Source organism: Lissotriton helveticus, chromosome 6 (assembly GCF_964261635.1).
Source record: "Lissotriton helveticus chromosome 6, aLisHel1.1, whole genome shotgun sequence".
Taxonomy (NCBI): domain Eukaryota; kingdom Metazoa; phylum Chordata; class Amphibia; order Caudata; family Salamandridae; genus Lissotriton; species Lissotriton helveticus.
The window spans coordinates 819,705,922-819,724,494 of NC_136067.1; the positions used below are offsets into that span (position 1 = coordinate 819,705,922).

Here is an 18,573-nt window from a genome sequence, read left to right on the forward strand (position 1 = left end):
CCCTAATTAACCTCAAAACCAAAATACTTGCTAAGATATTGGCTTATAGGCCCGTGGCAGTGATCCGTACTCTTGTTCACTATGACCAGAATGGTTTTATGCCTGATGTAACTTCTGCCACTGTATTAGATGCCTCCTAGATGCATTTGAATGTTCGGATGATACTGGAGAATGCAAGACCTTGATCTTAACCGACTTTGAGAAGGACGTTGATTCAGTTTGATGGCTTTTTATGATTGATTGCTGACATAGACAAATATTGGCCCTCCTATTTTGAAGATACATCCAGGTGCTGTACAACAAACTATGGATAAGAGTCCGGTGATCATTGACCTTTCCTCTCCCTGTCCCAGGGAACAGAACACGGAAAGGTTTTGCCCTGTTGCCCCCTCTTTTTGCCCTTACAGTTGAACCACTGCTGAGTGGGTCCAGAATCAAGCTCGGGTATAAGGCTTTAGATGGGCGTTGATGAGATAGGACAGGATATCCTTATATGCTGGTGATATCCCGCTTTACACCAGTGAACCAGAGTCCTCTGTTCCTAGGCTGATGCAGATGCTTCAAATTTATGACAAGGTGTCAGGTCTCGTGTTCAATTGGACCAAACTACAGAATGTGGCACTTTCTAGATGTCATAAAGACCTCCACCTGCAAACTGAAATTAGACGGGACACTGACCATTTCAAATACCTTGGCATGTATATAGCACACATGCACCAAAGGGCCAGGGACTTGAACATTGTGCCCCTGTTTTCCTAGATCCACTGAGACATGGAGACATGGCAATCCCTGCGTCCTCTTTGAACTTACCATTGTGTAGAGCTCCATCTCACTGGCAGTGTTCCTGAGATCCTCCACGTCATAAGCAATCTTAAAATGAGAAAGAAGTTCCTGCAGCTGGGGTTTTAGTTCATCCGTTTCCGTCATGTGCTGGGGTAGCAGAGAGTCCAAGTCACCCTGAAAAATTCCTGTGCAATGAAAGGAAAACCCTGTAATATATTGTACCACACTGCCACCAAGCTCTTCTGACAAAAGTCGTTACATTTTGTAATTTATTTAAGGCTTCTAGTCAAAGGGGTATGTTTGGCAAGGTTATCTATGTGCCAGCTTAATTTTTATTTTATAGTATGGCTATTTTCAATCGGATACATACTTTGGACAACTTTTAAGATTGTACATAGCCATGACAAAGGGAGTCTAAGGGAATGCATAACTAGATAACAAGGTTCCAAATAGAATTTATTGCGAAAGGTTAATTAAAATCATAATGCAGAAAATACAACATAACATTATTGGCAAAAAATGAAAACAAGTAAGAATGAATTTACAGACAATAATGATAACAAGACTTAATTATGAAGAGTCTCATACCTTCTAACTGCATTACAGATGAAGAACTCTTCACTGAGGGAGTAAAGTGTGGCCCGGTAGACACCGCAGGCATTGATGGGAGATTACCTAAACAAAATCATGTATCAATTTAGAAGAAAACTGCTCCTCAAACGTCTTTCTTGCTCACAAGTACCACAGTCTCTCATTTTGTTTACTACTCTTTAAACTGTAAGGACATTGTGGAAGCACACACTTTTGACATGTATGGTAAGCCCACCATCATGTTGTTCAGCAGAGACCAACTCTTGTAGCTGTTTCAGATCTTTTCCGTTTTGACATCTCTATCTGACCAGTCATAACTCCTCTTCAAAATCATCTTGGCATTTTGCATTCCCTCCCAAGACCACACTTCCACTTCACCCAACTATCACCTATTCATAGACAATATTCTGTCTACAGACTACTTCCTCCAAGAACGACTGCCCTGAACAGTGTGGATGTTAAATGTTATGCACTGTTACTAGTAAATCAAAAAGAAGGCACCAATAAAAAACAATGTATTCCCGGGTTTCAGAATGGTTACCACTGCGATAGGAGAACAATTGATAACATACTTGCCCTAGCAATCCTGGTTGAAGACCAACCCACCCTGGGCAGCGCTCAGTTATAAGCATGTTTTGTAGATTTTCGACCTGCCTTTGATAGCATAACTAGATATTTTTGACGGAGTAAGCTGTATCGATGCGGCTCTCCTGCTTTACTATTCAGGGCTATACAGCGATTATACCTTGACAGCTGAGTCTGTGTCAAACTAGGTGGGACAATTGATAGCATGGCTGATATCTGAAATGTCTTCATTCATAATAAGACTATGCTTCACTTCAGGTAACTGTCACTGGTGAATTTGAGTGTTTTTTAGTTGTAGTTAGTTCACCTAACTATAACGTCTCTTTGATCATTGTCTTTTTTCCATTAATATACATATATAACCTCTAAAATGCTTTTTAAACGTCCACAATGTAACGCAAAACGTTGTAAAGGTCAACACATTGTATTACATGAATAGTCAAGACATGCGTTGTAGTGTTTGATATTCGCAACTTGCACTAGGCGAGATCTAAACAGGAAAATAGTCTGCCATGAATAACCTTTTTGCTATAACTTAAGATTGTAAGATTTTTTTCCTTTATTATTTACAAGATTGGGGTGAGAGAGGGGCATGTAAACTCTGGCTATGATTTTGGTTGCAATGTAGATAAATGAAAGTAATGGCCACCTCTTTCATGAAGCCATATGCTGACATTTTTCTAAATAAAAACGCTGATAATTGGATAATATATGTCCAGGAGCAGTACTTTTTAACTTTTTTACTAAATACTAATATATTTACGATTTTAGGGCACTCGTCATCAAGTATTTATAATCGCAATTGTCGTCCAAGGCATGACCAATCGTTCCTGAGAGCGGCACCTATATCTACAATATAAAAGTTAAAAAGCAAAGGGGCTAATGTACAGGCTTTCTTTAGGCCACTATTTCGTTTTTTACTGGGTCTGAAATATAATTATGTCATAAAACATGTAATCAGTGATGTACTATGTGAGGGCGTAAGCAGTGCATGGTGAGAGCATGAGTTAAAGTTACTTCAGTTAACAACTAGTGAAATTCAGTGTTTATTTTCAGTTTGAAAAATGATGTTTTGACTGACATTTTCACCTAACCATAACATCACTTTAAGCTTTGAATTTTTCACTGAATTTCTGGAGATATAATTTCCAGACATAACTAGAAAAGCTTTTTTTTAAACGTAAACTAACAAGAGATATCATTTTAAATAAGGCAGACCTACTGGCTTTTTCAAAGGGTTAGAACACCAAAATATAAAAGGCTCGCCTATTGGCTGTAGCAAGGGGGTCAGAACATCAACCTATGTAAAGCAGACCTATGTCAAAGAGACATAGTACAGCAGACCATTGTCAAAAAGTCACCACAATAATTGTTCAGTAACAATATTTGAAAGTAATCCCTATAAATACACACATTACAATGCATATTCATGTTACAAAAATATTTAAAATGAAGTATTTTTATTCCTAACAACCATAAATGTGTGTTTTGGTCTTTCTTTAACACCCTTCAGGTCACAAAATGCAGCCATAGAACCACCAATTGAAGAGGTCCAGTTGAAGAGAGCATAAAGCTCCGGCTTGGAGTGTTTAAAAAAAAAAATTAGGAAGCTCTCCGGGGTCATGTATTCAATGACCCAGGGGGCTTGTTGGGTTTTTTGTAACTTTCCTCGGAGGCTACTGCGCTCTGTGCAGGCCCCCACAACACATTTATAAATTGCTGGTGGTGCTCATGCTCTCATTGGGTCACTACGCCAACAATAATATTTTAAAAACAAAGCCCATGCAGGGCATTATGGGGCTCTCACGGAAGGGAGCAGAGAACACTGTATGAGCGGCCTCACCACTTCAATAGTGAAGCAGAAAGCCTGTGACAATTTTATTCCTTTTTTTTTATACTCGGTATGCTGCATTTTTCATTAAATGGCAGCACGGGGAGCCAACACCACCACTGCTGTGCCATTTTTTTTTTCTTTTTGGTAGGACTGGGACTCCAATATAAACAAAGGAAGTAGTATCCCCATTGGTCCAATGGTGATACTCCTTCCTTTGTTTATACAGATTAGGGTCAAGGGGACCTGGAGTACCCCCCTCCACGTTGTGGAAAATCCCTCACTCTCTCTTTTGTTATTTCACAGGACTGGGACTCCCACAACTTCTCAGGTTGAGGGTTCCTGGGGGGGGCATAAGCTCCCACCACCCTACTGGCTCCCCAGCCCCAACAGTGAATGTGCGCCCGTTCAGCAGTAGCTTCATTTCTGCTCCAGCTGTGGAAGCACATTCACTGTTCCCTGACCGCACTCTTGCGGGCAGGAATGCTGAATTCTGTTCCAGTCTGAGGTGGGAGCAATATGCCTAAACGCTCCAGGGATGTGGTCTCTGAGGACAATATGTGGCTCGGGGAGAAGGGCCACACACAGGCCTGCACCCCAAAATACCTAATGAAAAATATGTTGGGCCCCAAGGCATGGGGCCTCGGGACCAACATGGGTCTCGGGGGTGTTCTTTCCCCATATAGTTAAAAAGGAATGTGGCAACCTTCCTGGACCCTGTCATGACTCGGGTGGGATTCTTGTTGAAAAGGGCAAGGTCTACCCTTTTTTTCTTTTTAGTTTTACTGTGGTTCCGCTCCCCCGAAAAATTTGGACTCTGAGTGGTTCACTCTGGGTCTCCCCACCAGCACCATAAGGCCTTGTTTTGTCAGTGTTTCCCTATCCTGCCCACCTGTATGTTATTTATTTTTTCCGGATTTTGGTCGCCAAATCTTAAAATGGCTACAAAACATCTTTGTTGATATAAGGCAGCCAATCATATCTTATCTTTTGATCCGCCAGTCCTGCAGTACTTCTGCATCTCTAGATATCTATACATTTTTTACTTTGCTTTCTAAAAAGCTACTTAACATCACAAAAATCCCCATTGATATTTGTCTCAGGTGTCACGACACATGCGCTGACATTCTGCATATGGTTTGGACGTGTTCCCACATCATAAAATACTGGGAGAAGGTCTCCGACATACTTGCCGTGGCAAAGGGAACCACAATTCCAATTCAGGGTGCGCGCTACCTGCTAGGCATTACAAAAAGGAATGCACGTCGTAAAAACCTCAACAAATGTATTGACTTGGCACTGGTTCTGGCCAACCGCTCTTTGGCCATGGCCTGGAAGTTCCCGACTGGCCCATCCACTAGACACTGGCTTCTCGCTCTTCAACGTGCCTTAGTGGCTGAACACAACACATTGACATCTCAACCCCCATTTCGAATGGCTCGGGCGCAGCCTGTGGACTGGCAACAATATGTGACCACTTTAGAAGCCAGACTTCGGGATACAAACGTCCATGGTCGAAATACCGGTAGCACTGACGCCGCAACGAGCTAACATAGCTGGGACACCCCGAGTTTCTACACCAAGGCATGCTCACAAGCAAAGAGATAGGTCACACACATGCGGGCGCGGCAGTCAGATATAACTGTCTCACTCTTTCGACCCGACCTTCATGCACCCACACACAACGAAACACCTGCTCTGCATAATTCCTCTCCTGCTATGCTCCCACAGAAGCACCCACTATAGCACGACCCTGATAGTTCGCACTCCACATAAGCGGCACATTCAGCGGGAACATACTCATGATAATCATTGGACAGGCACACTAGTAAGGTGGTACTAAGTTTATTAAATACAAAAATTACATCATGTTTAGATACAGCGTTGTACAGTAGCATCTGCTGACAATCTCCGAAGTAAATTATTATCGTTATTGTTTGTTAGTAATGTCGAGAATAGCGATTTGCCCGCCCACATAGTGGGCACAATAATGCAAATTGAGATGTACTTCATGTTGTACTTCACTACGATGTACTTACAGCTGTATGTTGTGTTGAGTGTAAAACCAATAAAGATTATAAAAAAACAACATCACAAAAAGCACGCTATAGAGCTTTTCGTATTGTTTTTCTTATAAATCTGATATAATTCCTTTCGGCTGTTTGGGCTGTTGCTGTGTCTACAGTTCCTATGAGAAAGTGCATGGAGAAAAGCATTTTGCCCTCCCCCCTTTTTCTCAGCCCAAGCTTGACGGATCATCCAAACCTTTCTAGGAAGAAGCTTAAGTGGATATAGCCCTTCTTTTAGATAGTTTAGTGAAGATTCGCTAAATGGTGCAAAGGTTCTGAGCAAACCAAAATATTAATTTCCTATGGAATCGTGGTCCTAACTATAAATACACAGAGGAAACGGTATACCTAACTTACATAGTTGACTATTTTGCCTTCCACATTCATCACTACAAGAACATATTACATTAAAGTTTGGCCTGATAAACCAACATTAGGTCGAGCAATCGGCAGTATTATGTTGCTGGTATATGAACAAACAAGCATTATCTAACTCTTTAAAACCTATTTTATGTGAGGAGCTGAACGGCCCAAACATATCTTATAACGGTTGATACCAAACTCTGAAAATTGCCCTGAACAATCTTTGCATGTGATCCATTTATGAACTACACCTGAAATATAATGACTTCTAAGTGTTTTGAAAAGCGAAGTCATGTTTAAAGCAGTAAATGTCTAGCTGGTTGTGGAGCTCCCACACAAAATTAGGACGTCAGCCTTATCTTGCATTTGCTTTAAAAAATCTATTACAATTTATTATTTGAGAACGAGGTTTGGTGTGTTCCATTTTATGAAGATGGCCAAAGTTGGAAATATAAGCACATTATAGTATATTTCGTTTTAGGGATGCATGAGGTTTTAAGGCTGTTTTCTTTTGCTTAGGAGATGCCTTGGCAGCTGCAGTGCGTCCTTCCCTTTGACATTATCCTAAAGGCACCCTTAACCAGCCTAAATGCCTGTACAGTTGAGCTTTAGGAATAACACTTTATGGTTTTCTGAAATGGTTGCTGTAATCCGATGGAAGTTTTTCTGAGAGGTGTCCATGGCATATGTGAGTAAGGGAGCAGTAAAGCTGTGTATCTCTGGCTCTGTGTTTCACTTGGTTGGTGATGAAGGCAGTGCTGCTCTAGTTCCCCTAGTCTTCAGCATTTTTGGAATATATTTGTTTCTTGCGTACTGCTTTGCCCCGAATTTGGCTTTGTTATTGCTTTTTATAGTTCTGGCTGGTAGGTGGTTATTTGCCAATTTAGAGGGGTTGACTCCCAACTGTGCATCATCCTATGCGCCATTCACCTCTTCCAAAAGTGTCTCTTACTTTTAACACCACCGGGACACAATGGGAACGCATGTTAGGACAATTGACAAATGGGGTAATCTGCTTCATACACATTGTACTATAGGCCATCATTTTTAATCACCTAAGACAAAGGGATCATTTAAACATTAAATGAAGGGCTGACATTACTGAGCCCTGTGATGCACAAGGGCTATTCACAATAAAGTACATATTTAGCTTTGATAATCCAAAAGAAATAAATGAAAGAAACTCAAGAGCAATATTATTACAAAGGCATAGTCTGGCATACTTGCTGATAATTGACAAACTCATAGATGGCAGACTTTCACACTTTTTCTACATCTAAGCATGGTTAGTGCCAATTCCTCCACGAAAGTGCAGAAAATTAGTGTTGTTTATTTCACAAATTACTTGTTTACAGTGCTTTTCACAACTTGCATCTAGATGGATGTTGGTGATTGTTTTCTTGCAACAACTTAAAAAGGGTGCGAAGGTCTAGGTTGTTTTAATCAGAAAATCAATGTGAAGAAAACTTCACAAATTAGAATTAATAATTGTAGTACTTGCGTGAATTACATGAAGTTCAGGAGAAAAGGACTTAACTTTACACATCTCTACATCAGAGCAGGCCATGTAGTGTCCATCAGATGTTCTAGACACTCGGGAAGTAGATTTTGGCTCAACGCACTACTTGCTGCAAATAAATCCAACAATGTTATTGCGGAAGAGTAGCCCTCACATCAAAGAGAAAACAGTTTTTCTCTAAGATGAAACCGATATACTTCTTTCTCCCCAGAGAAGTGATAAGCATAGATAAAATTCTACCAACAACTTTGCTACTTCAGAGAAGACGGTCCTGCCTGATCCCGTTTCACAACACCACCTTCCCACACGAAAGGTCAACTAAAAATGACATGTTAGTGGTAAAGGTTGGAGGAAGTTGCATTAGAGTTTACCAACAACGGAGTCACAACTGCTTCCAAAGATGTTTTTAGCAACGGATAACAGCTCTGTAGTAGGAAGAGCATCCGGGGAGTGTCAGTTCTCATCAATTCTAAAATGCTTAGTTTGTCCAAATAACTCAAAATATGCCTTTTGGTGTTCTTGTGGCTTTTAACCATTTGGGATAGGACATGCATATCTTTTTAAAGAATGTGTTCTTCAAGCCAAGGCAATTCATTTATTTGCTGCTTCAAGAGTTAGAAGTTCTAGAATTCGACTTTGAGCATATTCAAATTAAGAATTCTAACACTGTTATTTGCTTGTCGAACTATTTTAATTCCAGAATCCTGGACACCCCACCCTCTGTAGACTAAGGTTCATCTAGTTACAACAAGTGCTTATGAGTCCAGATACTCGACTTTGAGCACATTCAAATTAGGAATTCTGACACTGCTATATGCTTGGCGAGCTATTTTAATTCCAGAATCCTGGTCACCCCACCCTCTGTAGACTAAGGTTCATCTAGTTACAACAAGCGCTTATGAGACCAGATGCGACTGTTATAATTAGTTAAAAGAAAATCGCATGAGACGATGACAGGTTGTCAATGTGTTCGATAAGGTTGGCATTTGCCCTTAGAATGATCAATTTGAAGATGACCAATCGGCTTATTGAACTTATACAAATGCTTCCTTCAATGTTAGTTTAGACTACTTCACCATAGATTGTGGGCACTTCACTCCTGTAAAATGTTTTCAGAACTCCATAGGAGGGACAGGAATCATTTTCCATCAAGCTTATGGTTGGATTAGATCATCGGCTTCCCCCGAGCTCAACCTTTATAGGTGACCAGGCTACGGCGCGGAAGCTCCTCACATACAGAGGGGAAGAGGTTGTACAGTGGGAGAAGGCAAATATGAACATTAATGTGGCTTATAATTTGGCCTTGCAGGATTCTCTTACTTTGTTTGAAAACTAAATAAAGATAATATTTGATTCTATTTCCATAGAGCAGGTTTATTGAGTCAAGAAGTTTGGCAAACCTTAATATGACATTGAATGTTATTCAGTGCATAGATCCCTTCGTAGTGAACGCTGGCATTTTATTTGAATGACTCACCGACAAAGCCTGGAATGAGTAGTGATGAAGGCTTGCCAAATAACCGAGAATGCAATTGCCAGAGGGAATTCCACTCTTTTGGTTCTTGGTATACAGAAAGGAATAAATGCTACCAATGACGCCCTAATCCCTAACGTAGCAGAGCAGGCAGGGGATTCATTTATTAGCGATTTGTACAGAGGACAGTAGTTACTGGCCCATACATTCCAGTGCAACAAACCAGATGATCATTTAGTATCAATAATTACGAGCAGCACTTTGTACCAAAAATAAGATCTTTAAAGTCTAGGAGACCTGGACCCCAACCTTGTCCCTAATTTAGGGGCTCATTATGATCGCGGACAGACTTGAGTCCGTCCGCGACCATCGAGGAGGAGGGAACCTCCGCATGGCCTGTGGAGTTCCCTCCTGTCCAATTAGGATGTGTCCGCCACCCTGGCGGTCACATCCTCTATTTTTAACATTGCGGCGGGTGCAGCTTCAAGCTGCACCCGCCACAATGTTAAAAATGCATACATTGCATTTGTATGCAGAAAGCGGCAGGCACCGCGCGGTGCCTGCCGATTACTGCATACAAATGCAGGGGGGTACCATAGGTACCCCCCATGTGCACCCCCCACACCCCCTTCACCCGGGGTCCCGCAACGGGCCCCCGCAGTAAAGCTCTGTATGCTTTTCCACGGCGGAAAACCCGCTGTGGAAAAGCATTTCTTTTTGGGCATCCTAATATGGCTGGCGGTGTCTGAGAGACACCGCCACCATATTAGGGCTTTTCCGCCGCGGTTGTAAGCCAACCGCGGCGGAAAAGCTGCGGACGTAAACCTGGACCCACCAGCCATCCTAATGTGGTGGTGGGTCTTTGGTGGGTCCGCTGCGGTTTTTCCGTATCCTCCGGGCCGGCGGTGGCTTCCACCGGCCCGGAGGATACGGAAAAACCACCGCTATCCTAATCTGCCCCATAGTGACTAATAGGGCTCCAGCATTTTTGTATCCCATTTCTTTACATCAGACATGTACTGTTTAACAGGCAAACTGCCCTCCTCATGGGTGGGCTCATATATTAAGCCAATGTATAACAAAGACAATATTGACAATCCAGGATCGTGCAGGCATCTCTCTCTACCGGATTCCACTGCCAAAGTCTTTTAAGGCTTGCACCTTGGAGTCTGGAGAAGACAGTGGAAGTGTATTGGATTCTACTGGAGCAAGCCAGCTTCAGTTCCAGTCTTAGCATCTTGTACCCAGGTCATGGAGTTTAGAAGGAAACAAACTCAATTTGGTTGGATATTGGGTAGAACCAGACTGGAGTGGTCAAGCAGTAAAGGTAGTTGGTAGGGCTATTTACTAGCAAATTAAGATGACTCCACCTTTGGATGAAACAGATAAATTAGGCTTGCAGGTCTGGCCGAAGAGATTTATCTTAAATTATGGAGGATATTCTTGTATTACATTTTTCATGCCCTAAAAGAAAATAAATTGTACTTATCACTTAATATGAATCTCTTACTTTAAACCTTAATTCTTCCTCTGTTGTTGACACATTCAAAGGGAAATATTTCAAGAAAGCTTGATGGCTGTAACTGATGTCAGTATTTGGGTTTTAAAACTTCAGCTAGAGCAGAAGAATCTATGATATGAGAAACTCTGGGTTTGAAGTTTATTTTATGCTTATTAAGAAAGGATAGAAAGCGTATCTGCAAACTGCCAGTGATAAAATACACATTAATTAACCAAATGTCACTATTTCCAGCATAGACAAAAGACTCAAGACTTACTGCTGAATTTCAACCGTTGACTAGTGATATTATATACGTTGAGAGAAAATCCCATTTGTTATGGCTTACGCTTAGCAATACAAACATTAATATGAGTTGTATTTAAATTCCCTAGCAGACAGGACATGTTGATGCCTGATTCTTTGTCCAGATTAGGCCTTGTTCCTGACATCTAAGCACATCTCCGAAGGTTGTCTTATATGTAGAAAATTGTAGCCGCTCTTTTCAAACTCACAAATGGTTGCACCCGTTCATAATGTTTTGACCTAGTTTTATAACGCCATTGCGTCTCAGATGTACTGCTGAGATATGTGCAAATATAATGTCTGAGTCATTATTAACGTCTGTATTTGAAACAGCAATAGGGATTGATGTTTACTTAAAAACTGTTTTAATAGTTGTATAGCGACTAACTGGATGCTTTAACTTGGTATATACTTTTATTATGTTTGTATAGATATTATATTGTCTTTTAAACCAGTTATTAAATAAATAAATATTCTATATTATAACCGGAGTCAAGACATGTTTTACAGAAACCTAAGGACACATGTCTGGCAGGTATAACATTTTCCATTTTAGCATTTGTTTGCCAAATAATCTCATAAATCTTTTACAATTGACTTAGACCACATACAGATATTCTACTGGTGGCCTTCTAAGCCTGAATTTGAGCCAATGAGTTTCTGACTTAGCACGATTAGTCCTCAAAAAAGGACAAAATGTTTCAAATTGCTCTTGTGATGGTTAAGGCCTGATATCATATGACTAACAACAATAAGAGAGTGAGAAGGGGACTTGCCCGTCTTCCCTATCCTAGTATGTATCAAACAGTAAGAACAAGCAAGCTACAACAGTAAGCTACACTTTGAGAAGTCCCTTGCTCAAAAAGATGAAGGGGAAACCAAAGGTTTTTTTACAGAACCTTCGCCTACCAAACTTGTTGGTGGCATGCTTCATCATAGGGTTCCCACCCCGGATGCCAAATGCATGGAACCTCGAGTGAAATAGGTGATTTTAAATTGGCTGAAGGTCACCAGCCTGTTAAGGTACATGCCCAGTAGGACAATATAGTTTTCATCAGGACCAGTGCCGCATGCATGCTAAGAAATGTGGTTTTCTTTTAGTAGATCATAACTTACGATAACATGAATCCCTTCTTGGAATGTTTTGTTGTGCAGGAGTTCTTCACAACATGGTAGCTCCGAGGGGGCGGATCCTGTAGTCATACTTTCGTTAAGGTGTCTCACCTCCTGTCAACATGGATTCTTTCTTCATGAACTCCACATCTTCAAATAACCTTTTGGGTTCCCCTTCATCTTTCTGAGCAAGAGACTCCTCAAAAGTTAGCTCACTGCGGTAGGGTGCTCATTTTTAATGTCAGGGCTGATGCCACCCATCTTTAAGAATGTTGATTCAGAGGAAGCAACTGAGCTAATCTGTGATATTATGCTTTGCTTGCAGGATCATCATTTTATAAGCCCTCTTGTGGAATCAACACTTGGATGTACCCTCTAAGCATGGTTTTCTCTGATTCTTCATTTTTCTTCAAGAGCTCTATGACCGAGAGTGTTCGTACACATTTGTAATGGACAGATCACGTCTAGGGCACTGTTCATTTTCAAATACAATCGAGGCAAGACCTAAATCAGTGCATCAATATACCAATGACTATAGGCTTGTGCAGTAGCACTGGCTGAATTAACAGAAATACACATTGCTCTTATCAATAATCAAAGGTAACACCACCTGAATGGAGCATAACACTGCAGCATGGCTTGAATAGGACTGAGGCACACTATGTGGAGTCTTTTTGGTTAAATTAAAATCAAGAGGCCCATCAGTCACCCATGCAGGATGTACCATCTGACCTCAGAGTAAAACCTAATGCATCCAATATTAACCAAATGCATCACCATCATTGCGTTGCTCTCATAATTGTCCTTTCTTACCTGCTGATCCTGAAACACCTGAGAATGTGGTCTTCTGGCGGGGATAGAAGAACATTTCGGAGGCAGAGGATTCGGATCTGGCAGTATGACTGACTGTGTCTTTATTGCCCTGAGCTACTTTACTCTGTTTTTCTATTGCCAGCTCCGCTTTCTCTGAGATAGGCAAGTATTGGAGAATCTAAAATGCGAAAAGCAAAAAACAATGTTAAAACATTCATGCAAAACTGAGATCAGCACTCCTCATTTGTTGAACAAAACAATGCAGGGAAATTGCCACTCAGTAATGCACTGGGTGGCCGAATCGGACAACAAAATCGACCTTTCTATATTCTCATTGGAGGGCTGGATGCTGTCATGAAAAGGTGTGACCAATGCTTGTTCTGATAGTAGCTTTTAAGCTCAAGTGTTGGACCCTGAAAAGGGTGATTTCTAGATCAGGTTACTGTCATAGGTTGCTTTGAGTTGAACCATGTATTTGACAAACATATGTATAATGATGATCAAACCCAATGTGAATGGGGTTCCCGCACACAAAAAATGTACAATAGCCTGCCAAAATTGACCTCAGCTGCCTCTCTGAACAGTGTGATTCAACCACTGCTGAAGTGCAAATGTTGGCCCTACCACACACACATATATTCCACATGTTTCATTTTAACTGCCCAAGCATGCCCTATAACCAGAGCCACAGGAATAATGCTAGAATGGAGGACAAAATTATAAGACAGCAATGTTCTAGATTATGTGTCACAAAAGGTAAATTAGACGTCGTAATGTGGCACATAACGTGAACAGGTTATTCCATTCTTCTTATTTAACACAAGTTAATACTGTGTGGGCAAAACTGTAACCACATTAGAATTCAGTTTAATATATGACTACAACAATCCGCAAATAAGTATTGAGCAGTTAACCTTTGAGCTAGAAAACGTTTTTTGTTGCCATCCTCAAATTATGTAACAAAAGAAGGATTATTTATGGTAAACCCATAATAAGGAAATCACCCCAGTTCCTGGAGCCCTGCACAAACCAAACTGAAGCAATTTGTCGTTTTTATGTAGTACCTAGATTTTTCATCTTTTCCTGGACCCTATGTTTTTTCTAGTATTAGGACTCTGTGCCGTGTGATGCTGCCAATCCGTGCCACAGTGCATATGCCATGGCCCAAAAATCACAATGGCAAAATTGGTTTCACCCAATTGCTTTATTAAATTGTCCAGTAAGGCCATTGTAGATGGCACAAAAATACACCTACGGCGTGGACAATAAATTCCATACATGGGCTGCAATGTGTATTTACACAATCCAAATATATGGTAAAAATTATTTGAGGATCCTTCACGGAGGGAAAAACACAGATGCACTTGAGGCACAAGTGTTTTCCCTGTGGTTATTTTGCCGCACCCCCTCTTCCTCTCACCAGCATTAGTTTTTTTTTTTATTTATGGGTTGCTCCCCCGAACTCCTGTATCCTTTTTCTGTACTGGTGGTGTTCCTTCAGTACTCCTGCTTACCATTGTCTCCTGCTGTAGCATTTTTCCACCTCCTGCGTTGTTTAATTATGTGGTGCTGTGCAGGTGGAAAAATATCCAACAGTACTAAGCATATGAGTGAAAGCCGCATATCAACAAAAATATACGCCTATCAGGAGCACCACTGCACTCAGGCCGGTCTGCAGTTTAAATGCTCTCCAACGATATGGCATTTGCCATGTATGAAAAGCCTAATTTTATATATTCATAAATTACCCATAAAGTGAGCCTTGCACACGCACAGGGTAGGGTGCAAATCTATAAAACTAGGGCACACTACATATTGGGTTTAGCGTGCTCTCAAATACAAGCCAAAAGCAATTGCCCTGTGTAGGACTCTAGACTATTCCATGAACAGACATAGATGCGATTAAAATCTTTATTTCCTATCTCTGCTTGGGGAAATGCTAGAAAAATGCAAAACATTATTCCCTACTTAATTTTGAAAACCTGGTTTAATGGTGAAACTTAAGTGGAAAAGCAACTTTATAAAAATGTATTTTAGACTGTCTTAGACAGCACTGGTTTAATACCAGTTTTGCTACTCAAATGGACACCCTTAGCATGAAGAGTTAATGACCCTGGCTCAGATGACAATAGCTTACTACCAAGCCCAGGAAAAGGAAATGGATCTTAAATGTGGACAACTTGATTGGAACAGTTGACAGAAAAAGGGCAGTTTTAGTGCCTTCTCTTTTGACTTGCAGATGACAAGAGGAGCTTCTCCTATTTATTCCAAGGACCCGCTCGGATAGCCTGTCTCCATTCTCGATAGAAGAGAAACCCAGTTTTTGATCCTGTCAAATGGAGAGCGAGAGAGATCTCATCTGAATAGGTGAGTGGCTACGTTTTGGAGGAAGGTCTTCCTGGTAGCATATGGGCTCCATTATTTAGGGGCTGCTTGGAAATTTTGTAACAAGACAAAGAGGAAGTGCACTCAACAGACGTGTAAGGGAACTGCAAGAAAATAGTTAGGACTGGGTGGTAGAATTTCTCCAGTGCCCAGAATAAATCTATCCTCTCAAACACCACCTCCTCCAAACATTCCTGGACCTGCAAAGACTCCATCCGAAGAAGCTGCTGGAGAAGAGGGTTCATTCAGGGACTCAAAGACTCAAGAATTCCTGACTCCTGCAAGCACCCAGAAACTGGAACTTATTTCCAAGTGGCAAGTGGTTGGCTTCCTCTCTGCTTGCTTCTGTGATACAAAAATGTAGAGGGATTCCAAGAGAGCCCAGCTGAACACATATGACTGGGCCCTGCTAGAGAGAGACCCTCTGTCTAGAATCCTGCCCTGCGGAGTTTGGGCTGCAGGACTGACCAGGAGAAACCTTTTCAGCACTGTCAAAAAGATGGAGCTTTGCGATTGTGTCCATCTTTGGAGGACTGGACCAAGGTGCTGAGGCTTGCCCAGTGAGGTTGCATCCAAGGAGGGCAAGAAAACAAGGCCTGTCCCTTTCACTGTAAATTGGTTCAGGGGGCCTCAAAGTGAAGGTACCTGGCCTCGTGGAACTCCGTACGGCAATGGCTCCCAGCCTTGTCCTAATGTAGCATTTTGATTGCTGAAAAAGTGACTAATTTCGTAGGTAAATCCTTGGACTGAAACAAGGCAGCTACAAAATTCATGTTTATCCCTTTCAGAGCTTTTGGCATCAAACTAATGGCTTCAGTAAGAGCTCCGCGATAATGCATCTGAATTTGAGGGACCCTTACCAGTCATAGCTTTGGGCCGGGCTTTGTAGCAAGATTTTTACTGCCATTACAGAGACTAAAGTAAAAGCTTTTACTAGAATGACCCATTTTCTGCATCTGGCACCCACTCCATCGCAGTTGTCCTTAAATCGCATCTAATCCCCGGTCAAGAGTCAGTCATAACTTCCGATTGGCACTTTACTATTCCTTGAAACATTTTGTCCTAAAACTGTAAACATTCATAGCCCTGGTTAACCTTATCCTGTTTTAACAATCTTGGAGTCACTTCACTCATCGAATTTTCACCTCTTTTTCTAAATTGGTTTGTGAACTTTATTATGTTTACAATTGCCACTTCTTCGACTTAACACACACTTCTCTAAGGATTGACTGCTGCTTGTGCCATACCTACCAGGAGCTAAACAGAGTGATTCTCTCAGAACTGTTTTTTTATCTAACCGTGATGGGTTTATTGGGTCAGTAGGTGTACCAAAACCCTTCCAAATTAATCACCTCATAGCAGACACAGATGATAAAAAAATTGGTTGAGTAGACAATGGGATGAAACGTGTTAGCCACATTCCAAAACTGCAGCTTCCTAATGTAGTACTACGGTACGTAATGTTGTACTGCAATACACAGATGTGTATTACCACAAAAGAAGTCATCCATCTGTGATGGAGATATTTCTTTAGGGTAAGTTGGGGACCACTGCATTTTTACTCCCACAATTTAAGAAGTGATGATATGTGGTGAAACATTTCTTCACATACGAAGATCTCCAGGCTTATGACTCATCTGAAGTGTACAACCTTGATAGCCCACTGTTGGCTATTTGCTTGTGAATTTTCACCAATATCTCAGTTGCATTTGGGGTTTGATGTAGCATCCGCCATACATGAGTTATGGGCATATGCAAACTCATGAGCTCTGCCCATATCCAGCATTCCAGGACATACCAAGTTCCTAGAGATGACTCAATGGAGTTTCACCAAATAGCACCCTTGTATAATCATTACTCTGCTTTCAGTGTGCAGATGTGGTAGATCATGTGTGCGAATGATGTGCTGCAAATGTGCATAAAATGCGTTCATTATTTCTTCAGTGTTGTTTAGCCTTACATAAGTAACATCCCTCCACATAGGTGCAAATGGAATATGCTGTTAGTGCCATTGAAACTGTTTCCAGTCATCAGAATTCCCTGTCTTTCTTGAGATTTGAAAATCACTTATGATTTTTTTCCAACACAGCCTGATAACAGTGACTGCTTGACAGCAGATTTTCTTTTGTAGGTTCCAAAAACATTCTCAACTTTTTCCATCAAGAGGGTACCTCATGAAAATTATAGGAAGTAATGTATGTCTCCCCCTGTTTCCACATCAGAAATCAGATCATTGGAACTTGGCTTTCACCCATTTGCATCGTCTCTCACAACCTCCTTTCACGGAGAGCATATGTGATCACGGTCACTTATCACCAGCACTCCAGTTGGAGATCTCTTGTAGGTGTAGTCGTGAGCAGAAGTGTGAGTACATAAATCAGACACATACACATTTATTATGAGTCCCAGTGATCCGCCACTTTATGTATTACTTGGCCACATTTATGTATTACTTGGCCAGATGTATTACTTGGCCACATTCAAGCAATGCAAGCACACACAGCTGTGACCTGCTGAATGTGCCTACAATTTCATAAAGGGCTGTCATCCTTTCATTTTACAATTAGAAATGAGGGATATGTTTAGTTTAAAAGCAGATAATGCAAGAGACACTCTTTTCCGGGTTCTCATAAAGAAAGGATTTTGTTTCTTGAAAAATTGACAGCATCTGCCCAGATATGTAATAAAATAAAGGGGTACATTTGAGTTTATCTACACACATCTTCCCTGGACTACAAAACTGTGTAGGTGGGTGAAACAGCCTAAAGTCTTTCTGGCTGGCTGCCTAACAGTCATTCATAATAAGGTAAACAGGGAGTCCTATTTCAATTGGTTGATGGGGGTTATTTAGAATTGCTAAAACAGCAAGTTAGGTATTACTGATTAAAAACTATGCTACCACCCAAAAGGTGTATTTTTTATGTTGTGGCCATACCAGTAAATTGTCAGAATAAGTGATATTACACACTATTTCAAGGATTAACTTAGGTCCAACGGAAGAGGTTCCCGGAAAAGGGTTATTCACCCAGGCACCATGGACACAAAAAGTTATTTCTATACCCCCACCCCCAATCACAACACTCCACTTCTGAACTTTAACTCCACAATGTTTCTTGGTCAACATCATCAAAGCGATCTATATGAAGGCGGAATGTTTATTTTTTAGCTCTTGATCTTGAGTTAATGGTTCTTCACAATTCCAATATGTGTTTTCCTAAGTCTTATATAAACAAGTTTACATTT

General features: G+C 41.1%; 2 protein-coding genes across 2 annotated transcripts in view; both read right to left on the bottom strand.

The window, feature by feature from the left end:
• Positions 1-1,451, bottom strand: part of LOC144762518 (uncharacterized) — a 709,614-nt gene extending 708,163 nt beyond the window's left edge. The window contains exons 1-2 of the mRNA XM_078647742.1: positions 1,372-1,451; positions 811-968 (exon numbers count right to left, since the gene is read on the bottom strand). Of these exons, the coding sequence (XP_078503868.1) occupies positions 811-968; positions 1,372-1,444 (231 nt within the window). The 5' untranslated portion in view covers positions 1,445-1,451. The remainder of the gene's footprint in view (positions 1-810; positions 969-1,371) is intronic.
• Positions 1,452-2,856: 1,405 nt separating this feature from the next.
• Positions 2,857-18,573, bottom strand: part of LOC144762519 (putative uncharacterized protein C6orf183) — a 171,955-nt gene continuing 156,238 nt past the window's right edge. The window contains exons 7-8 of the mRNA XM_078647743.1: positions 12,946-13,123; positions 2,857-2,885 (exon numbers count right to left, since the gene is read on the bottom strand). Of these exons, the coding sequence (XP_078503869.1) occupies positions 2,857-2,885; positions 12,946-13,123 (207 nt within the window). The remainder of the gene's footprint in view (positions 2,886-12,945; positions 13,124-18,573) is intronic.